The sequence below is a fragment of the Oncorhynchus tshawytscha genome, linkage group LG08 (assembly GCF_018296145.1).
Source record: "Oncorhynchus tshawytscha isolate Ot180627B linkage group LG08, Otsh_v2.0, whole genome shotgun sequence".
In the NCBI taxonomy this organism is placed as follows: Eukaryota; Metazoa; Chordata; class Actinopteri; order Salmoniformes; family Salmonidae; genus Oncorhynchus; species Oncorhynchus tshawytscha.
In genome coordinates, this window is record NC_056436.1 from 12,663,545 (window position 1) to 12,680,817 (window position 17,273).

Genomic DNA, 17,273 nt, shown 5'->3' on the forward strand with positions numbered 1-17,273 from the left:
TGTTTCATTTTTGATGTATTTGGTGTTTGTATAAAGCAGGGCTCCCCCAGCCTGCTCCTGGAGAGTTACCCTCCTGTAGGTTTTCACTCCAACTCCAGTTGTATCTCTTAAATCAACTCAGAACCAGCTAATTATTAGATGTGATAGATTAGATACAGAGTGAAAACCTACCGGAGGGTAGCTCTCCAGGAACAGGTTTGGAGAACCCTGGTATAGAGGAAAGTAAAATGTAATTGGTGCCAAGTCCCAGCTGGACCAGTTTGGGGAAGTGTTACCTCATGAAAAGTCTGACCAAGTGTAAACGACTGAGAAATGGGTTTTGCCAGTGTGTGGTCCGGAGTTGGCTGTGTTAGCGCTCCAATCTCCAAAAGCACTTGCCAAGTAGCCATTCTCTTAACAACCATACTCTTCTCTGCCAGGCTTCCTTCCCACCCTGGGTCCGGCCTGGGTAAACATGTATGGCTCCACCCGTAGCTACACCATCATGGACGAGCACCAGGACCTGAACGAGGGGCTGGGGGAGGGGGTGTCCTTCAGGGCCCGTCTGCTGGTCAGCCTGTGTGTGGAGATCCTGGACACCTCCTCTCCAGAGGTTATGAGCTCCACAGAGGTCAAGGTAGAGGGGGTGCCCAAAATCTCAGAGGTGGGTCTCTCATACACACATACACACACACACACACACACACACACACACACACACACACACACACACACACACACACACACACACACACACACACACACACACACACACACAGTCTCTATCTCTCATTGTCTCTTTCTCTGCCTCTTTCTCTCTCTCTCTCTCTCTCTCTCTCTCTCTCTCTCTGTCTCCTGTCTCTCTCGGTCGCTCTGTGTCTCTGTGTGTGAGTGTCTTCCCCTATCTATCTCTCTCTCTCTCGCTCTCTCTCACACTCTCTTTCTCTCTTTCTTTCTTTCTTTCTTCCTTGGGTGAGTGCTCAAGCAGACAAACCCTCCTACAGGTGACTCACACCTCACAACAACAGATCATCACGGTGCAACCTGACTAAATTATTCATCATCTTTATTTAGCTGATCTCTGACGCTACATTATTAACTGACTGTTTCCATTAATAGAGGTCTTTTATGTGTTCAGACAATGTAAGTCACAGAGCCGATTGAGTCAGGGACCGTCTAAGTAACCGTTACAGGTCTTTGCCAGAGTCCTGGACCAGAACCCTGCATGCACCACATTTCAATACTCATTATGGAAATACTCACCATACTCTCATATATTTTCATACATCACTCAACCATATTGTACACATTACAGCATTCTCAAGCCATACACCATATATACATAAGTATGTGGACTCCCCTTCAAATTAGAGGATTCGGTCATTTCATCCAGACCCGTTGCTGACACGTGTATAAAATCGAGCAGAAAACCATGCAATCTCCATAGAAAAAATAGTAGTAAATGGCCTTACTGAAGAGCTCAGTGACTTTCAACGTGGCACCGTCATAGGATGCCACTTTTCCAACAAGTCAGTTCATCAAATGTCACATTTCTGCCTTGTTAGCTAGAGCTGTCCCGGTAAACCGTAAGTGCTGTTGTTGTGAAGAGGAAATGTCTAGGGACAACGACGGCTCAGCTGCGAAGTCGTTGACCACACAAGCTCACAGAACGGGACCGGCAAGTGCTGAAAATAATCTGTCCTCAGTTGCAACACTCACAACAGAGTTCCAAAGTGCCTCTGGAAGCAACATCAGCACAAGAACTGTTAGTCTGGAGCTTCATGAATCAGGTTTCCATGTCCAAGCAGCCACACTCAAGCCTAAGATCACCATGCACAATGCCAAGTGTCAGCTGGTGTGGTGTAAAGTTTGCCACCATTGGACCCTGGAGCAGTAGAAACACATAGTCTGGAGTGATGAATCACACTTCACCATTTAATTTTTAATTTTTTACCTTTATTTAACTAGGGAAGTCAGTTAAGAACAAATTCTTATTTACAATGACAGCCTAGGACCAGTGGGTTAACTGCCTGTTCAGGGGCAGAACAACAGGTTTTTAGCTTGCCAGCTCAGGGATTCAATCTAGCAACCTTTCAGTTACTGGCCCAACACTCTAACCGCTGGGCTACCTGTTGCCCCGACTGAGGAATCTGGGTTTGGTGGGTGCCAAGAGAAAGCTGCCAGCCACAATGCATAGGGTCAACTGTAAAGTTTGGAGGAGGAGGAATAATGCTTTTTGAATGAGATGTTCAACAAGCAGGTGTCCACATTATTTTGTTCAAATCAAATCAAATGTTATTTGTCTCATACACATGGTTAGCAGATGTTAGTGCGAGTGTAGCAAAATGCTTGTGCTTCTAGTTCCGACAATGCAGTAATAACCAACAAGTAATCTAACTAACAATTCCAAAACTACTGTCTTATACACAGTGTAAGGGGATAAAGAATATGTACATAAAGATATATGAATGAGTGATGGTACAGAGCAGCATAGGCAAGATACAGTAGATGGTATCGAGTACAGTATATACATATGAGATGAGTATGTAAACAAAGTGGCATAGTTAAAGTGGCTAGTGATACATGTATTACATAAGGATGCAGTAGATGATATAGAGTACAGTATATACGTATGCATATGAGATGAATAATGTAGGGTATGTAACATTATATTAGGTAGCATTGTTTAAAGTGGCTAGTGATATATTTTACATCATTTCCCATCAATTCCCATTATTAAAGTGGCTGGAGTTGAGTCAGTGTCAGTGTCAGTGTGTTGGCAGCAGCCACTCAATGTTAGTGGTGGCTGTTTAACAGTCTGATGGCCTTGAGATAAAAGCTGTTTTTCAGTCTCTCGGTCCCAGCTTTGATGCACCTGTACTGACCTCGCCTTCTGGATGATAGCGGGGTGAACAGGCAGTGGCTCGGGTGGTTGTTGTCCTTGATGATCTTTATGGCCTTCCTGTAACATCGGGTGGTGTAGGTGTCCTGGAGGGCAGGTAGTTTGCCCCCGGTGATGCGTTGTGCAGACCTCACTACCCTCTGGAGAGCCTTACGGTTGTGGGCAGAGCAGTTGCCGTACCAGGCGGTGATGCAGCCCGCCAGGATGCTCTCGATTGTGCATCTGTAGAAGTTTGTGAGTGCTTTTGGTGACAAGCCGAATTTCTTCAGCCTCCTGAGGTTGAAGAGGCGCTGCTGCGCCTTCTTCACGATGCTGTCTGTGTGAGTGGACCAATTCAGTTTGTCTGTGATGTGTATGCCGGGGAACTTAAAACTTGCTACCCTCTCCACTACTGTTCCATCGATGTGGATAGGGGGGTGTTCCCTCTGCTGTTTCCTGAAGTCCACAATCATCTCCTTAGTTTTGTTGACGTTGAGTGTGAGGTTATTTTCCTGACACCACACTCCGAGGGCCCTCACCTCCTCCCTGTAGGCCGTCTCGTCGTTGTTGGTAATCATATAATATACATCGAGTTATTTTAATCTTTGTGTCTCCATCCCTCCAGAATGCCACTGTGAAAGTGGGGGGGATTATTCCTGTTATAATGTATTTCCATGTTAATGTTTGTGTCTCTTTCCATCCAGAGCGCCACAGGGAAAGTGGAGGAGTTCTTCCTCTTCGGGGCGTTCCTGGAGGCCACCATGATTGACAGGAAGATCGGGGACAAACCAATCTGCTTCGAGGTTACAATAGGTTTGTAGCTTCAATAGCTCAGCCAATGAGCGAACATGACATCATCCTTTATGAGGAAACAGCAAGCATTTTTTAAACGGTTGTTTGAGGTGGGGTTTTTGAAGTGTTGTAGGATGAGTCAACATTATTTAGCTATGAGTTAACAGAATATAAACTTTAAAAAGTGAGATTTACGCTGGACAGTTACTGTAAAACTAGTCCTGGGTTGGTAATCTAGGAATAGCCTCAATCCGTACCTAAGAAACCATTCCTCAATGAAGATTCTACATTGATAAATATTTGTAATTCAATTCTAGGCTTAATTTGGGTCCGGGTAACCAACCTTTAATTTACAATACCGTTCAAAAGTTTGGGGTAACTTAGAAATGTCCTTTTTTTGTCCATTAAAAGAACATCAAATTGATCAGAAATACAGTGTAGACATTGTTAATGTTAAACTTAAACTCAAAAAAGTTCTGGGACACTGTAAAGTTCATGGAGAATAAGAACACCTCCTCCCAGCTGCGCACTGCACTGAGGATAGGAAACACTGTCACCACTGATAAATCCACTATAATTGAGAATTTCAATAAGCATTTTTCTACGGTTGGCCATGCTTTCCACCTGGCTACCCCTACACCGGTCAACAGCACTGCACCCCCCATAGCAACTCGCCCAAGCCTCCACCATTTCTCCTTCACCCAAATCCAGATAGCTGATGTTCTGAAAGAGCTGCAAAATCTGGACCCCTACAAATCAGCCGGGCTAGACAATCTGGACCCTTTCTTTCTAAAATTATCTGCGGAAATTGTTGCAACCCCTATTACTAGCCTGTTCAACCTCTCTTTCGTGTCATCTGAGATTCCCAAAGATTGGAAAGCAGCTGCGGTCTTCCCCCTCTTCAAAGGGGGGGACACTCTTGACCCAAAATGCTACAGACCTATATCTATCCTACCCTACCTTTCTAAGGTCTTCGATAGCCAAGTCAACAATCAGATTACCGACCATTTCAAATCCCACTATACCTTCTCCGCTATGCAATCTGGATTCAGAGCTGGTCATGGGTGCACCTCAGCCACGCTCAAGGTCCTAATAGATATCTTAACCACCATCGATAAGAAACAATACTGTGCAGCCGTATTCATTGACCTAGCCAAGGCTTTCGACTCTGTCAATCACCACATCCTCATCGGCAGACTCGATAGCCTTGGTTTCTCAAATGATTGCCTCGCCTGGTTCAACAACTACTTCTCTGATAGAGTTCAGTGTGTCAAATCGGAGGGCCACTGGCAGTCTCTATGGTGGTGCCACAGGGTTAAATTCTTGGACCGACTCTCTTCTCTGTATACATCATTGATGTCGCTCTTGCTGCTGGGGAGTCTCTGATCCACCTCTACGCAGACGACACCATTCTGTATACTTCTGGCCCTTCTTTGGACACTGTATTAACAACCCTCCAGACAAGCTTCAATGCCATACAACTCTGCTTCCATGGCCTCCAATTGCTCTTAAATACAAGTAAAACTAAATGCATGCTATTCAACCGATCGCTGCCCGCACCTGCCCGCCCGTCCAACATCACTACTCTGGACGGTTCTGACTTAGAATATGTGGACAACTACAAATACCTAGGTGTCTGGTTAGACTGTAAACTCTCCTTCCAGACTCACATCAAACATCTCCAATCCAAAGTTAAATCAAGAATTGGCTTCCTATTTCTCAACAAAGCATCCTTCACTCATGCTGCCAAACATACCCTTGTAAAACTGACCATCCTACCGATCCTCAACTTCGGCGATGTCATTTACAAAATAGCCTCCAATACCCTACTCAATGAATTGGATGCAGTCTATCACAGTGACATTAATTTTGTCACCAAAGACCCAATATACTACCCACCACTGCGACCTGTACGCTCTCATTGGCTGGCCCTTGCTTCATACTCATCGCCAAACCCACTGGCTCCAGGTCATCTACAAGACCCGGCTAGGTAAAGTCCCCCCTTATCTCAGCTCGCTGGTCACCATAGCAGCACCCACCTGTAGCACGCGCTCCAGCAGGTATATCTCTCTGGTCACCCCCAAAACCAATTCTTTCTTTGGCCGCCTCTCCTTCCAGTTCTCTGCTGCCAATGACTGGAACGAACTACAAAAATCTCTGAAACTGGAAACACTTATCTCCCTCACTAGCTTTAAGCACCAGCTGTCAGAGCAGCTCACAGATTACTGCACCTGTACATAGCCCATCTATAATTTAGCCCAAACAACTACCTCTCCCCCTACTGTATTTATTTATTTTGCTCCTTTGCACCCCATTATTTCTATCTCTGCCTTGCACATTCTTTCACTGCAAATCTACCATTCCAGTGTTTTACTTGCTATATTGTATTTACTTAGCCACCATGGCCTTTTTTTGCCATTACCTCCCTTATCTCACCTCATTTGCTCACATTGTATATAGACTTATGTTTCTACTGTATTATTGACTGTATGTTTGTTTTACTCCATGTGTAACTCTGTGTTGTTGTATGTGTCGAACTGCTTTGCTTTATCTTGGCCAGGTCGCAATTGTAAATGAGAACTTGTTCTCAACTTGCCTACCTGGTTAAATAAAGGTAAAATAAATAAATAAATAAAATAAAAAATTGTAAATTAGTATTGTAGATGGAAACGACTGATTTTTAATGGAATATCTACATAGGCGTTCAGAGGCCCATTATCACTCCTGTGTTCCAATGGCATTTGTATTAGCTAATCCAAGTTTATCATTTAAAAAGGCTAATTGATCATTAGAAAACCCTTTTGCAATTATGTTAGCACAGCTGAAAACTGTTGTTCTGATTAAAGAAGCAATAAAATCTGGAACATCTGCATTTGTGGGTTTGTGAGTTCGATGATATTCCATTAAAAATCAGCCATTTCCTGCTACAATAGTCATTTACAACATTAACAACGTCTACACTGTATTTCCGATCAATTTGATGTTATTATAATGGACAAAAAATGTGTCTTTCTTTCGAAAACAAGGACATTTCTAAGTGACTCCAAACTTTTGAACAGTGTATATCGCCATATTTTTAACTTTCGTCTTTTAACTAGGTAACTATGGGAGTGAGATTGATGGTGTGACCAAACTCAAGTCGAGTAGCGGGAAGAAGAGTGGGGGAGACGGAGATGAAGAGGAGACAGAGCTGATCCATGGATCTAGTGATGAAGAGGAGGGAGATGATGACAATGACCTGGTCTCAGTGTCCACCACCCCGCCGATGAAACCAGTCATCACCGACAGGTCAGATGCCAACAGACACATTAGATAATGACCTGGTCTCAGTGTCCACCATCCCGCCCATGAAACCAGTCATCACCGACAGGTCAGATTCCAACAGACACATTAGATAATGACCTGGTCTCAGTGTCCACCATCCCGCCCATGAAACCAGTCATCACCGACAGGTCAGATTCCAACAGACACATTAGATAATGACCTGGTCTCAGTGTCCACCATCCCGCCCATGAAACCAGTCATCACCGACAGGTCAGATGCCAACAGACACATTAGATAATGACCTGGTCTCAGTGTCCACCAGCCCATGAAACCAGTCATCACCGACAGGTCAGATGCCAACAGACACATTAGATAATGACCTGGTCTCAGTGTCCACCATCCCGCCCATGAAACCAGTCATCACCGACAGGTCAGATGCCAACAGACACATTAGATAATGACCTGGTCTCAGTGTCCACCATCCCGCCCATGAAACCAGTCATCACCGACAGGTCAGATGCCAACAGACACATTAGATAATGACCTGGTCTCAGTGTCCACCATCCTGCCCATGAAACCAGTCATCACCGACAGGTCAGATGCCAACAGACACATTAGATAATGACCTGGTCTCAGTGTCCACCATCCTGCCCATGAAACCAGTCATCACCGACAGGTCAGATGCCAACAGACACATTAGATAATGACCTGGTCTCAGTGTCCACCATCCCGCCCATGAAACCAGTCATCACCGACAGATCAGATCTAGGGTTGCAAAATTCTGGGAACTTTCAATAACTTCTCTGGTTTTCCAGAAATCCTGGTTGGAGGATTCTGGGTTTCCTGCTAATTCCCTCCTGATTCAGGGGAATTCAACCGGGATTTTGGAAAAACTAGTGAATTTATTCAAGTTCCTAGAATTTTGCAACCCTAGTCAAATCCCAACAGATTCATTAGCAGAGTACCCCAGCATGTCAAGCTGGTTGAAAGGAAGTTATTTCTGGTTGTGAACTAGATCTAATGACAATCGTTTCAGCTAGTTTTCCTGCCGGGATTGTTGTTTTCTATTCTCTGCAACTGAATCGTAAGTCTCAGTAGGTCAGGTTTCATTCTCTCTTTTTGTGCATCTCAAACTTTCAGAAACTATTTCCACCTGCCTTACTTTGATCGGAAGCCGTGTATTTACATCAAGAGCTGGTGGCAGGACCAGAGAAGAAGACTGTACAATGCCAACCTTATAGACAACATTGCTGATAAACTGGTGGGTCAATCAATCACTGTTACCCAATTGAAATGTGTAAGAATGGCATTAGTAAAACGTAATAAATAGTTCCGTTACAAACATTCTTAAAACATCAGAGCAATGTTATATCATGTCTATAACACTGTGTCAACAGGAGGAGGGTCTGAACGATGTTCAGGAGGTCATTAAGACAGAGAAGGCATATCCTGAACGCAGACTGAGAGGGGTCTTGGAGGATCTCAGCAATGGATGCAGGTCTCTACTGACCCTTTAACCCTACTGAGGTCTACTGGCTCTATACTGATAACACTACTGAGTCCTACTGGCTCTATACTGATAACTCTACTGAGTCCTACTGGCTCTATACTGATAACCCAACTGAGTCCTACTGGCTCTATACTGATAACCCAACTGAGTCCTACTGGCTCTATACTGATAACCCTACTGAGTCCTACTACTGGCTCTGTACCGATAACTCTACTGAGTCCTACTGGCTCTATACTGATAACCCAACTGAGTCCTACTGGCTCTATACTGATAACACTACTGAGTCCTACTGGCTCTATACTGATAACCCCACTGAGTCCTACTGGCTCTATACTGAAAACCCTACTGAGTCCTACTGGCTCTATACTGATAACCCTACTGAGTCCTACTGGCTCTATACTGATAACCCTACTGAGTCCTACTGGCTCTATACTGATAACCCTACTGAGTCCTACTGGCTCTATACTGATAACCCAACTGAGTCCTACTGGCTCTATACTGATAACCCCACTGAGTCCTACTGGCTCTATACTGATAACCCTACTGAGTCCTACTGGCTCTATACTGATAACCCTACTGAGTCCTACTGGCTCTATACTGACCCTTTATCACTACTGATTACTACTACTGGCTCGGTACTGTCTTACTCAATTCCTTGTTTTTATGAGGACATTGTCTGTATCCCGTAATCCCTGGTCAACAGTAGTGCACTATATAGGGTTTAGGGTGCCATTTCGGGTACCATTGACTGACATTTAACAATTTTTTCCCCCAGTCAATTTCTGACTCTGGCTAACAAGGACCAAAACCAGACTGGGAGGACCAAGCTGGACAAAGAGAGACTCAAGTCCTGCATGAGGGAACTGGTACGGCACACATGATCCATGATTGTAATGTTTCTATATATAATTCTCTGTCACATATTACACCTAGTCCTGGCTTTTTAGTTCAAGACTGGGATTGATCTGTGTCCAGGAAACAGGCCATTCATGTGGTGTGTCAGTGGTAAAAAAGTGTACTTGTCTCATTGTGTTTGCTTTTAGGAGAACTTAGGTCAGCAGGCTAAGACCATCAGGACACAGGTGAAGAAGAACACAGTGAGGGATAAGATCAAGCTGGTGCAGAACTTTCTCCACAAGCTCAGGTTCCTAGCTGATGAGGTAAGTCAGGAAGGAGTGTATATACGATACGTATACAGTAGTTAATCAATCTAAAACTATTGATTACATTCCAGAGGTCTTTGTTCATCTTTCTTTTCCTTTAGATTGTGTATATTTGTTGAATGATTGTTATTGTTTTTTTTTTACCCTGATTGCACTATAAATTTCCCAATTGGGACAGTAAATATATTAGAGATTGATTGATTGGTTGACTGACTGACTGATGAGTAATTGCAGCCGCAGCACAGCATCCCTGACATCTACATCTGGATGATGAGTAATAACAAGCGAATCGCCTACGCCCGTGTCCCCTCCAAAGACATCCTGTACTCCGGGGTGGACGAGGAGACTGGGAAGGACTGTGGCAAAGTCAAAACCATCTTCCTTAAGGTCTTTGAATAGTTATTCTACATCCAAAACCAAACGCCTATTTCCTCTTCCAGTGTGTGCTTATTGATTTAGTTTGAAATCCCCTAAAAGTAATAATTACAGCCATTCCCATTTCAGTTTTCACTTGTTCTGAACCACGGGTGCTGTGTCCATCTGATTTCCATTCATGTGTTTGCCTCATCATGCCCAGCTGCCTGGTAAGAAGGGCTTTGGGGCAGCTGGCTGGACAGTGCAGGCTAAGACAGAGATCTACCTGTGGCTGGGTCTGAACCGTCAGAGGAAAGACTTCCTGTCTGGTCTGCCCAATGGCTTCGAGGAGAACAAGATGCTGAAAGGACCTGGCTCGCAGTCTGCTCCTCCCATCAGCCTCACATACATGAGTAAGAGGGACTGAGAGACAGATGGCGTCCGATTCACCACATACAGTGCCTTGCGAAAGTATATGGCCCCCTTGAACTTTGCGACCTTTTGCCACATTTCAGGCTTCAAACATAAAGATATAAAACTGTATTTTTTTGTGAAGAATCAACAACAAGTGGGACACAATCATGAAGTGGAACGACATTTATTGGATATTTCAAACTTTTTTAACAGATCAAAAACTGAAAAATTGGGCGTGCAAAATTATTCAGCCCCTTTACTTTCAGTGCAGCAAACTCTCTCCAGAAGTTCAGTGAGGATCTCTGAATGATCCAATGTTGACCTAAATGACTAATGATGATAAATACAATCCACCTGTGTGTAATCAAGTCTCCGTATAAATGCACCTGCACTGTGATAGACTCAGAGGTCCGTTAAAAGCGCAGAGAGCATCATGAAGAACAAGGAACACACCAGGCAGGTCCGAGATACTGTTGTGAAGAAGTTTAAAGCCGGATTTGGATACAAAAAGATTTCCCAAGCTTTAAACATCCCAAGGAGCACTGTGCAAGCGATAATATTGAAATGGAAGGAGTATCAGACCACTGCAAATCTACCAAGACCTGGCCGTCCCTCTAAACTTTCAGCTCATACAAGGAGAAGACTGATCAGAGATGCAGCCAAGAGGCCCATGATCACTCTGGATGAACTGCAGAGATCTACAGCTGAGGTGGGAGACTCTGTCCATAGGACAACAATCAGTTGTATATTGCACAAATCTGGCCTTTATGGAAGAGTGGCAAGAAGAAAGCCATTTCTTAAAGATATCCATAAAAAGTGTTGTTTAAAGTTTGCCACAAGCCACCTGGGAGACACACCAAACATGTGGAAGAAGGTGCTCTGGTCAGATGAAACCAAAATGGAACTTTTTGGCAACAATGCAAAACGTTATGTTTGGCGTAAAAGCAACACAGCTCATCACCCTGAACACACCATCCCCACTGTCAAACATGGTGGTGGCTGCATCATGGTTTGGGCCTGCTTTTCTTCAGCAGGGACAGGGAAGATGGTTAAAATTGATGGGAAGATGGATGGAGCCAAATACAGGACCATTCTGGAAGAAAACCTGATGGAGTCTGCAAAAGACCTGAGATTGGGACGGAGATTTGTCTTCCAACAAGACAATGATCCAAAACATAAAGCAAAATCTACAATGGAATGGTTCAAAAATAAACATATCCAGGTGTTAGAATGGCCAAGTCAAAGTCCAGAACTGAATCCAATCGACAATCTGTGGAAAGAACTGAAAACTGGTGTTCACAAATGCTCTTCATCCAACCTCACTGAGCTCGAGCTGTTTTGCAAGGAGGAATGGGAAAAAATTTCAGTCTCTCGATGTGCAAAACTGATAGAGACATACCCCAAGCGACTTACAGCTGTAATCGCAGCAAAAGGTGGTGCTACAAAGTATTAACTTAAGGGGGCTGAATAATTTTGCACGCCCAATTTTTCAGTTTTTGATTTGTTAAAAAAGTTTGAAATATCCAATAAATGTCGTTCCACTTCATGATTGTGTCCCACTTGTTGTTGATTCTTCACAAAAAAATACAGTTTTATATCTTTATGTTTTGAAGCCTGAAATGTGGCAAAAGGTCGCAAAGTTCAAGGGGGCCGAATACTTTCGCAAGGCACTGTATATCATTATGCATATGGGAAACTAGAGAATCCCATTGATTACATTAACAGAGGTCTAGACATATGAGTATGGGAGACGGTGATGTCCCATGCATGTGCCACACATATCCACATATAACATAGAAAGAGAGTGATTAGAAAGGACAGATCCCTCAGTCTTACCCTGGTGGTCTCTGATTGGTCTGTGCTTTATAGCAAACTCCCCTATGGTGGTTGTCATCCCTGATGTTCCTCAGGGAGCGTTGACTTGAATGGGAATGTATTTTTTAGTAGTTCAGATTCTATTCACATATTGTATTGCACTACGAATAAGGGAAGCTAGAGAATCCCATTGATAAATGTCCCCCCCTCCCTCTTTCACAGTGAAGCAGATCTTTCAGCTGAGGGTCCATATGTACCAGGCTCGCAGCCTGTTTGCGGCAGACAGCAGCGGCCTCTCTGACCCCTTCGCCAGGGTCTTCTTCTCCACACACAGCCAGGTCACAGAGGTAGGAGAACTAGATTTGTTTGTTTTGTTTATTTGTTAAAAAATACAGTGATTCCACAAATATAACTTTCTATCATCTTTAAAGTAATTTAAGTATAATAATAACAGAATGGTGAACGAGAGTAACAAGATGGGTTGTGAATGAATTAATAAATTAATGATTGTCACTATCCGCCCAGGTGCTGAATGAGACACTGTGTCCCACCTGGGACCAGCTGATGGTGTTTGACAACGTAGAACTGTTCGGAGAGGTCGGCGAACTCAGGGACGACCCTCCTATAATCGTCATAGAAATCTATGACCAGGACACGGTGGTAAGCACGATGCCTGGTCAGAACCCAGACCCCGTCTTTCCTTGCTGCTCCAGTCATCTAAGTAACATAAATGACATGTCATTCAAAGGAGTCTCTGCATTTGAATGAGGTCTTGTAGATACAGTAGTAGGTGCTTTGTTAGCATCATTGTCAAGTAATGTTGCAACTTAAATGTTTATCTGATTTTACAGAATTGATATGAATTATATTTGAAAGAATGTATATGTTTACTCAACTGATGATCTGATATCTATTCCTGAACATAAACACCATTGTTTTGGATGACCCTGGCTCGGGATAAGTAGAGTTTGAATTGAATTCTGATTGAAGTCTGGAAGTAGTGGAGGAGAGCATTATGCCCCGAGGCAGGGCTCTCCTAGCCTCGTACGAACCATGCTGATCTCGCGAGCTTACAAGATCTTACGAGATCTGATCAGGATAATTTGTACGAGGCTAGTGCTCTCCAACCCTGTTCCTGGAGAGCTACCCTCATGTAGGTTTTTGCTCCAGTTCTAACTAACCTGACATGGATTCAGCTTATCAACTAGATAATTATCAGGTGTGAATCAGGTGTGAATCAGGTGTGAATCATGTGTGAATCAGGTGTGCTTGATTAGGGTTGGAGCGGAAACATACAGGACGGTAGCTCTCCAGGAACAGGTTTGTAGAGCCTTGGACCAAGGCATGCAAGAGGTATAAGATCTAACTGGTAAGACCCATTCACTGGACATCAGCCTTACCCCTCTTGCATTCCTTCAATGGAAGATTTTTGCTAATGCGGTACAGTGGTTATGTTTGAGTGTCGTTTCCATCATTTTTTTCAGCCTGGTCCCAGATCGTTTCTGAAGTGTGTGCGTATAGCTAACTCCTAAAGTCAAGTTGGCAAAACTGTACAAACAGATCTGGGACCAGGCTAGTTGATTTTCATTGTTCTGTTGTATCATCTTGAGCTTTGAAGCATGTGCATTGTCAAGCCATGCCTCTTTGTTGGGTAAGCTAATACCATATATTTAACCTATTGATGAATGATGTGGCATGAACACCCTCTATTGTATTCATGTTATTGTTTTTTAAATATCAAATTGTTCTATTAAAACGCTTGTAATGTGAACACCGGCCAATTTCCTCGGATTGTAGATAGTACAGTATTTCAAAGAGACCATTCTTTCAAATATTTAAACCTTAATTCATAATTGTGGACATGGTGTGGTCCTTGATTTATCAAAGCAGGTTCAGGATTATATTTTGATTGTCTTCCTGTTATGTTACGATGTGACTCCAGGGCAAAGCAGAGTTCATGGGCAGGACTTTCGCCAAGCCCATAACCAAGATGGCTGACGAACACTACGGACCTCCACGTTTCCCTCCCCAACTAGAGTACTACCAGATCTATAGGGGGAATTGCACCGCTGGAGAGATGCTGGCAGCCTTCGAACTGCTGCAGGTGAGCTGGCAATAGATCAACCTCAACATTATTTGTCCCAAAGTGGAGGGAAATTGATGGTGGGACAAATAAATGTAGAAGTTTTACTTTCAAAGTTTATGTATTCTGAGATTTCCGAGGTTAATAATAGTAAAACTAAATATTATTTCTGCCAGTCATGTGACAATAGATTATTTAATTAGACCCAAATTAATCAGTAATGTTGATGTCTGTAATGTCTGTTCATGTTTCAGATTGGTCCGCATGGTAAAGCTGACCTGCCGCCCATCGACGGTCCCACAGACATGGACCGTGGTCCCATCCTACCTGTCCCTCTGGGCATCAGACCAGTCCTCAGCAAGTACAGGATCGAGGTGGGAGTTAACCTCCTCTTAGTGTACAGGAAGTGTGTCAATATTGCTGTAACATTTAGGAAATGCTTATGTACTGCTTATGAATGGGTGCTATGAATGGGTTATGAATGGGTTATGAATATGTTATGAATGTGTTATAAATGTGTTATGAATGGGTATGAACAGGTTATGAATGGTTATGAATATGTTGTGAATGAGTAATGAAAGGTAATGCATGTGTCATTAATGGTTATGAAGGCCTGATGTAGGTGCCCTTTAAATAAAGTGTTACTGAAATGTTCCCCTTTTCCAGGTGCTGTTCTGGGGGCTCAGGGACCTGAAGAGGGTCAACCTAGCCGCGGTGGACAGGCCTCGTGTGGACATAGAATGTGCCGGTAAAGGGGTCCAGTCTTCCCTGATCCAGAACTACAAGAAAAATCCTAACTTCGGCACCCTGGTTAAGATGTTTGAGGTGGTAAGTTCTCTTTAAAATCATTCCATCATTCAACTGGTTCTCGCCTAATAACAACCAAAATAGGACGACTTTCCCATGAAAACGAAATCTTTACCTTACTGTAACAGAGATCCGTTGGTTGTAATGTGGTTATATGAAGTTTTCTCAACCAGAACAATACAACAAGGAAATTACACAATTAAGATACCATGTGCCAAATGTGACCCATTAATTTCCTGTGAACTTACGTTCTCCAGGATCTGCCTGAGAATGAGCTGCTCCACCCTCCCCTGAACATCAGAGTGGTGGACTGCAGAGCGTTTGGTCGCTACACCTTAGTGGGGAACCATGCTGTCACCACACTACGCAAGTTCATCTACCGGGCAGCAGACAAGGAAGCCAACAACTGGAACACTCAAGGTACAAACACATGCAGACACACACACACACACATGCATCCCTCATAGTGCCCTTACACTTTGCCCAGGTCGGGAAGATAAATTAGTTGTACAAATGTCACTCATGCGGTCTTTGTCCTCCACCAGAGGAGATCATTGTCAACTACGAGCCAGAACCCTCCATCAGGAAGATGGAGACCATGGTTAAGCTGGACTCTGTAAGATCTCATCACACCATTACGTTCATGTTCATTTGAATAATAAACTTGAACAAAAACCTCCTGAGTTGTAATATGGCCGATATGTTTTGTGGTCTTTTTCAGGGATCTGATGCGGTGGTTAAAATTGAGGTAGGTGTTACGACGTCTCATTTGTAGGTGAATGTTTATTTGATAAAGGTTGTACAGTAGTTTAAAATAGTAAAAGGGATATTGCAACCTATTAATCTAACCTGACATTGATGTTGTAGGAGGATGATAAGGGAGGGAAGAAGAAGAAGAGAAAGAAGGGAGGAGACGAGGTGGAGGAGGAAGAGTTTGATGAGAGCATGTTGGATTGGTGGTCAAAGTACTTCGCCTCGATCGAAACTCTGATGGAGGTGAGGCCATCTGTGAAAATGGCATTGTTATTTTTTTATTTTTTTTGTACAGACTGTAAACTTGTATACAATTAAACATCATTATCATCTTATGGCTACATTTGGATACTCATGAATGAAGTTTTAAAGGGATCCTTCCTGTGTATTTCATGTTATTGGTTTGTGTGTGACTCGGTAGATTCTCAAGGCTCAGGAGGCAGCTATGGCAGATGCTGAGGAGAAAGAGGACCAAGATATTTCTGCTGAGGGTGGAGGTAACAAATGCAATCCTACACTGTGAAAAACACCAGAGCAGTAGATCTAGCACATCTATGATTTATCTATATACGTTTTATAGAAATATACATATTTTTATATATCTTCAAAATGTTATCATGTTAAGGTTGCTGATGTTTATTCATTTGGTAGAGATTGAAAATGTAGATACCATAGATGCAGACAAACCTTAAAGTATTGGAGATAGTCCAGCATAATCATGAATCTTTGCATATTGATAATTGGACTTTAAAGTAGAACGTAATTATTGCAGTCGAAGGGAATTATCAGCTTGTGTACTATGTTCACTACTATGTCACTACTATACAGTATGTGCTGTCCTCTTGGAATCAGGACAACCCATACCACTAATCCTTCCCATTATCCCTGACCTCTCTGTCATAGTTCATCTCTGCATACATTTACACAGACACAAATCCATTATGCCGGTCATGAAAGTTGGCTATGAAAAATATTAACAATGTTACGAATAAAACACACATAAATAGTTAAGTATAGCTTTGAATTAACGTGATACATAAAACAGTTTATATAAAACTAACTTAAACAAATATTTTTGGAATCCCAAATGCACTATTATGCAGAGATTGTGTACAACGTTTTTGACCTATTGGCTAAATGTTGTATTAGTTATTCTGAACGATCTGTTGCACTGGCATTCACAGTGGCGATTTCAACATGAACATATTGGTAGGGCAAACTTAATCAACAAAGCTCATGATATGCATTGAAACCAGTACACTACACCAGCTACACATTGAGTGCACTAATAACCAATCCCAAAAATGTGTTTTGAGCCACACACAAACATTATAATGTTTGGGTTATGATCAGTTTTTGGCTACTTCCCATATCTTTAACTCTTATTGCACGGAAGACCATGACAGTCGCACACTTTTATTGTCAACTAGCTAGTAATCAGTCTGCAATATTGCAACA

General features: G+C 43.0%; 1 protein-coding gene across 1 annotated transcript in view; it reads left to right on the plus strand.

The window, feature by feature from the left end:
• LOC112255797 (otoferlin-like) overlaps positions 1–17,273 on the plus strand; it is a 39,726-nt gene that overhangs the window by 7,831 nt on the left and 14,622 nt on the right. Inside the window, exons 10-28 of the mRNA XM_042326243.1 lie at positions 420–643; positions 3,565–3,673; positions 6,751–6,940; positions 8,057–8,177; positions 8,314–8,414; positions 9,202–9,292; positions 9,470–9,586; positions 9,824–9,976; positions 10,167–10,356; positions 12,395–12,519; positions 12,698–12,832; positions 14,115–14,276; positions 14,510–14,629; positions 14,922–15,083; positions 15,320–15,482; positions 15,608–15,678; positions 15,784–15,816; positions 15,930–16,058; positions 16,237–16,312. Of these exons, the coding sequence (XP_042182177.1) occupies positions 420–643; positions 3,565–3,673; positions 6,751–6,940; positions 8,057–8,177; positions 8,314–8,414; positions 9,202–9,292; positions 9,470–9,586; positions 9,824–9,976; positions 10,167–10,356; positions 12,395–12,519; positions 12,698–12,832; positions 14,115–14,276; positions 14,510–14,629; positions 14,922–15,083; positions 15,320–15,482; positions 15,608–15,678; positions 15,784–15,816; positions 15,930–16,058; positions 16,237–16,312 (2,472 nt within the window). The remainder of the gene's footprint in view (positions 1–419; positions 644–3,564; positions 3,674–6,750; positions 6,941–8,056; positions 8,178–8,313; positions 8,415–9,201; positions 9,293–9,469; positions 9,587–9,823; positions 9,977–10,166; positions 10,357–12,394; positions 12,520–12,697; positions 12,833–14,114; positions 14,277–14,509; positions 14,630–14,921; positions 15,084–15,319; positions 15,483–15,607; positions 15,679–15,783; positions 15,817–15,929; positions 16,059–16,236; positions 16,313–17,273) is intronic.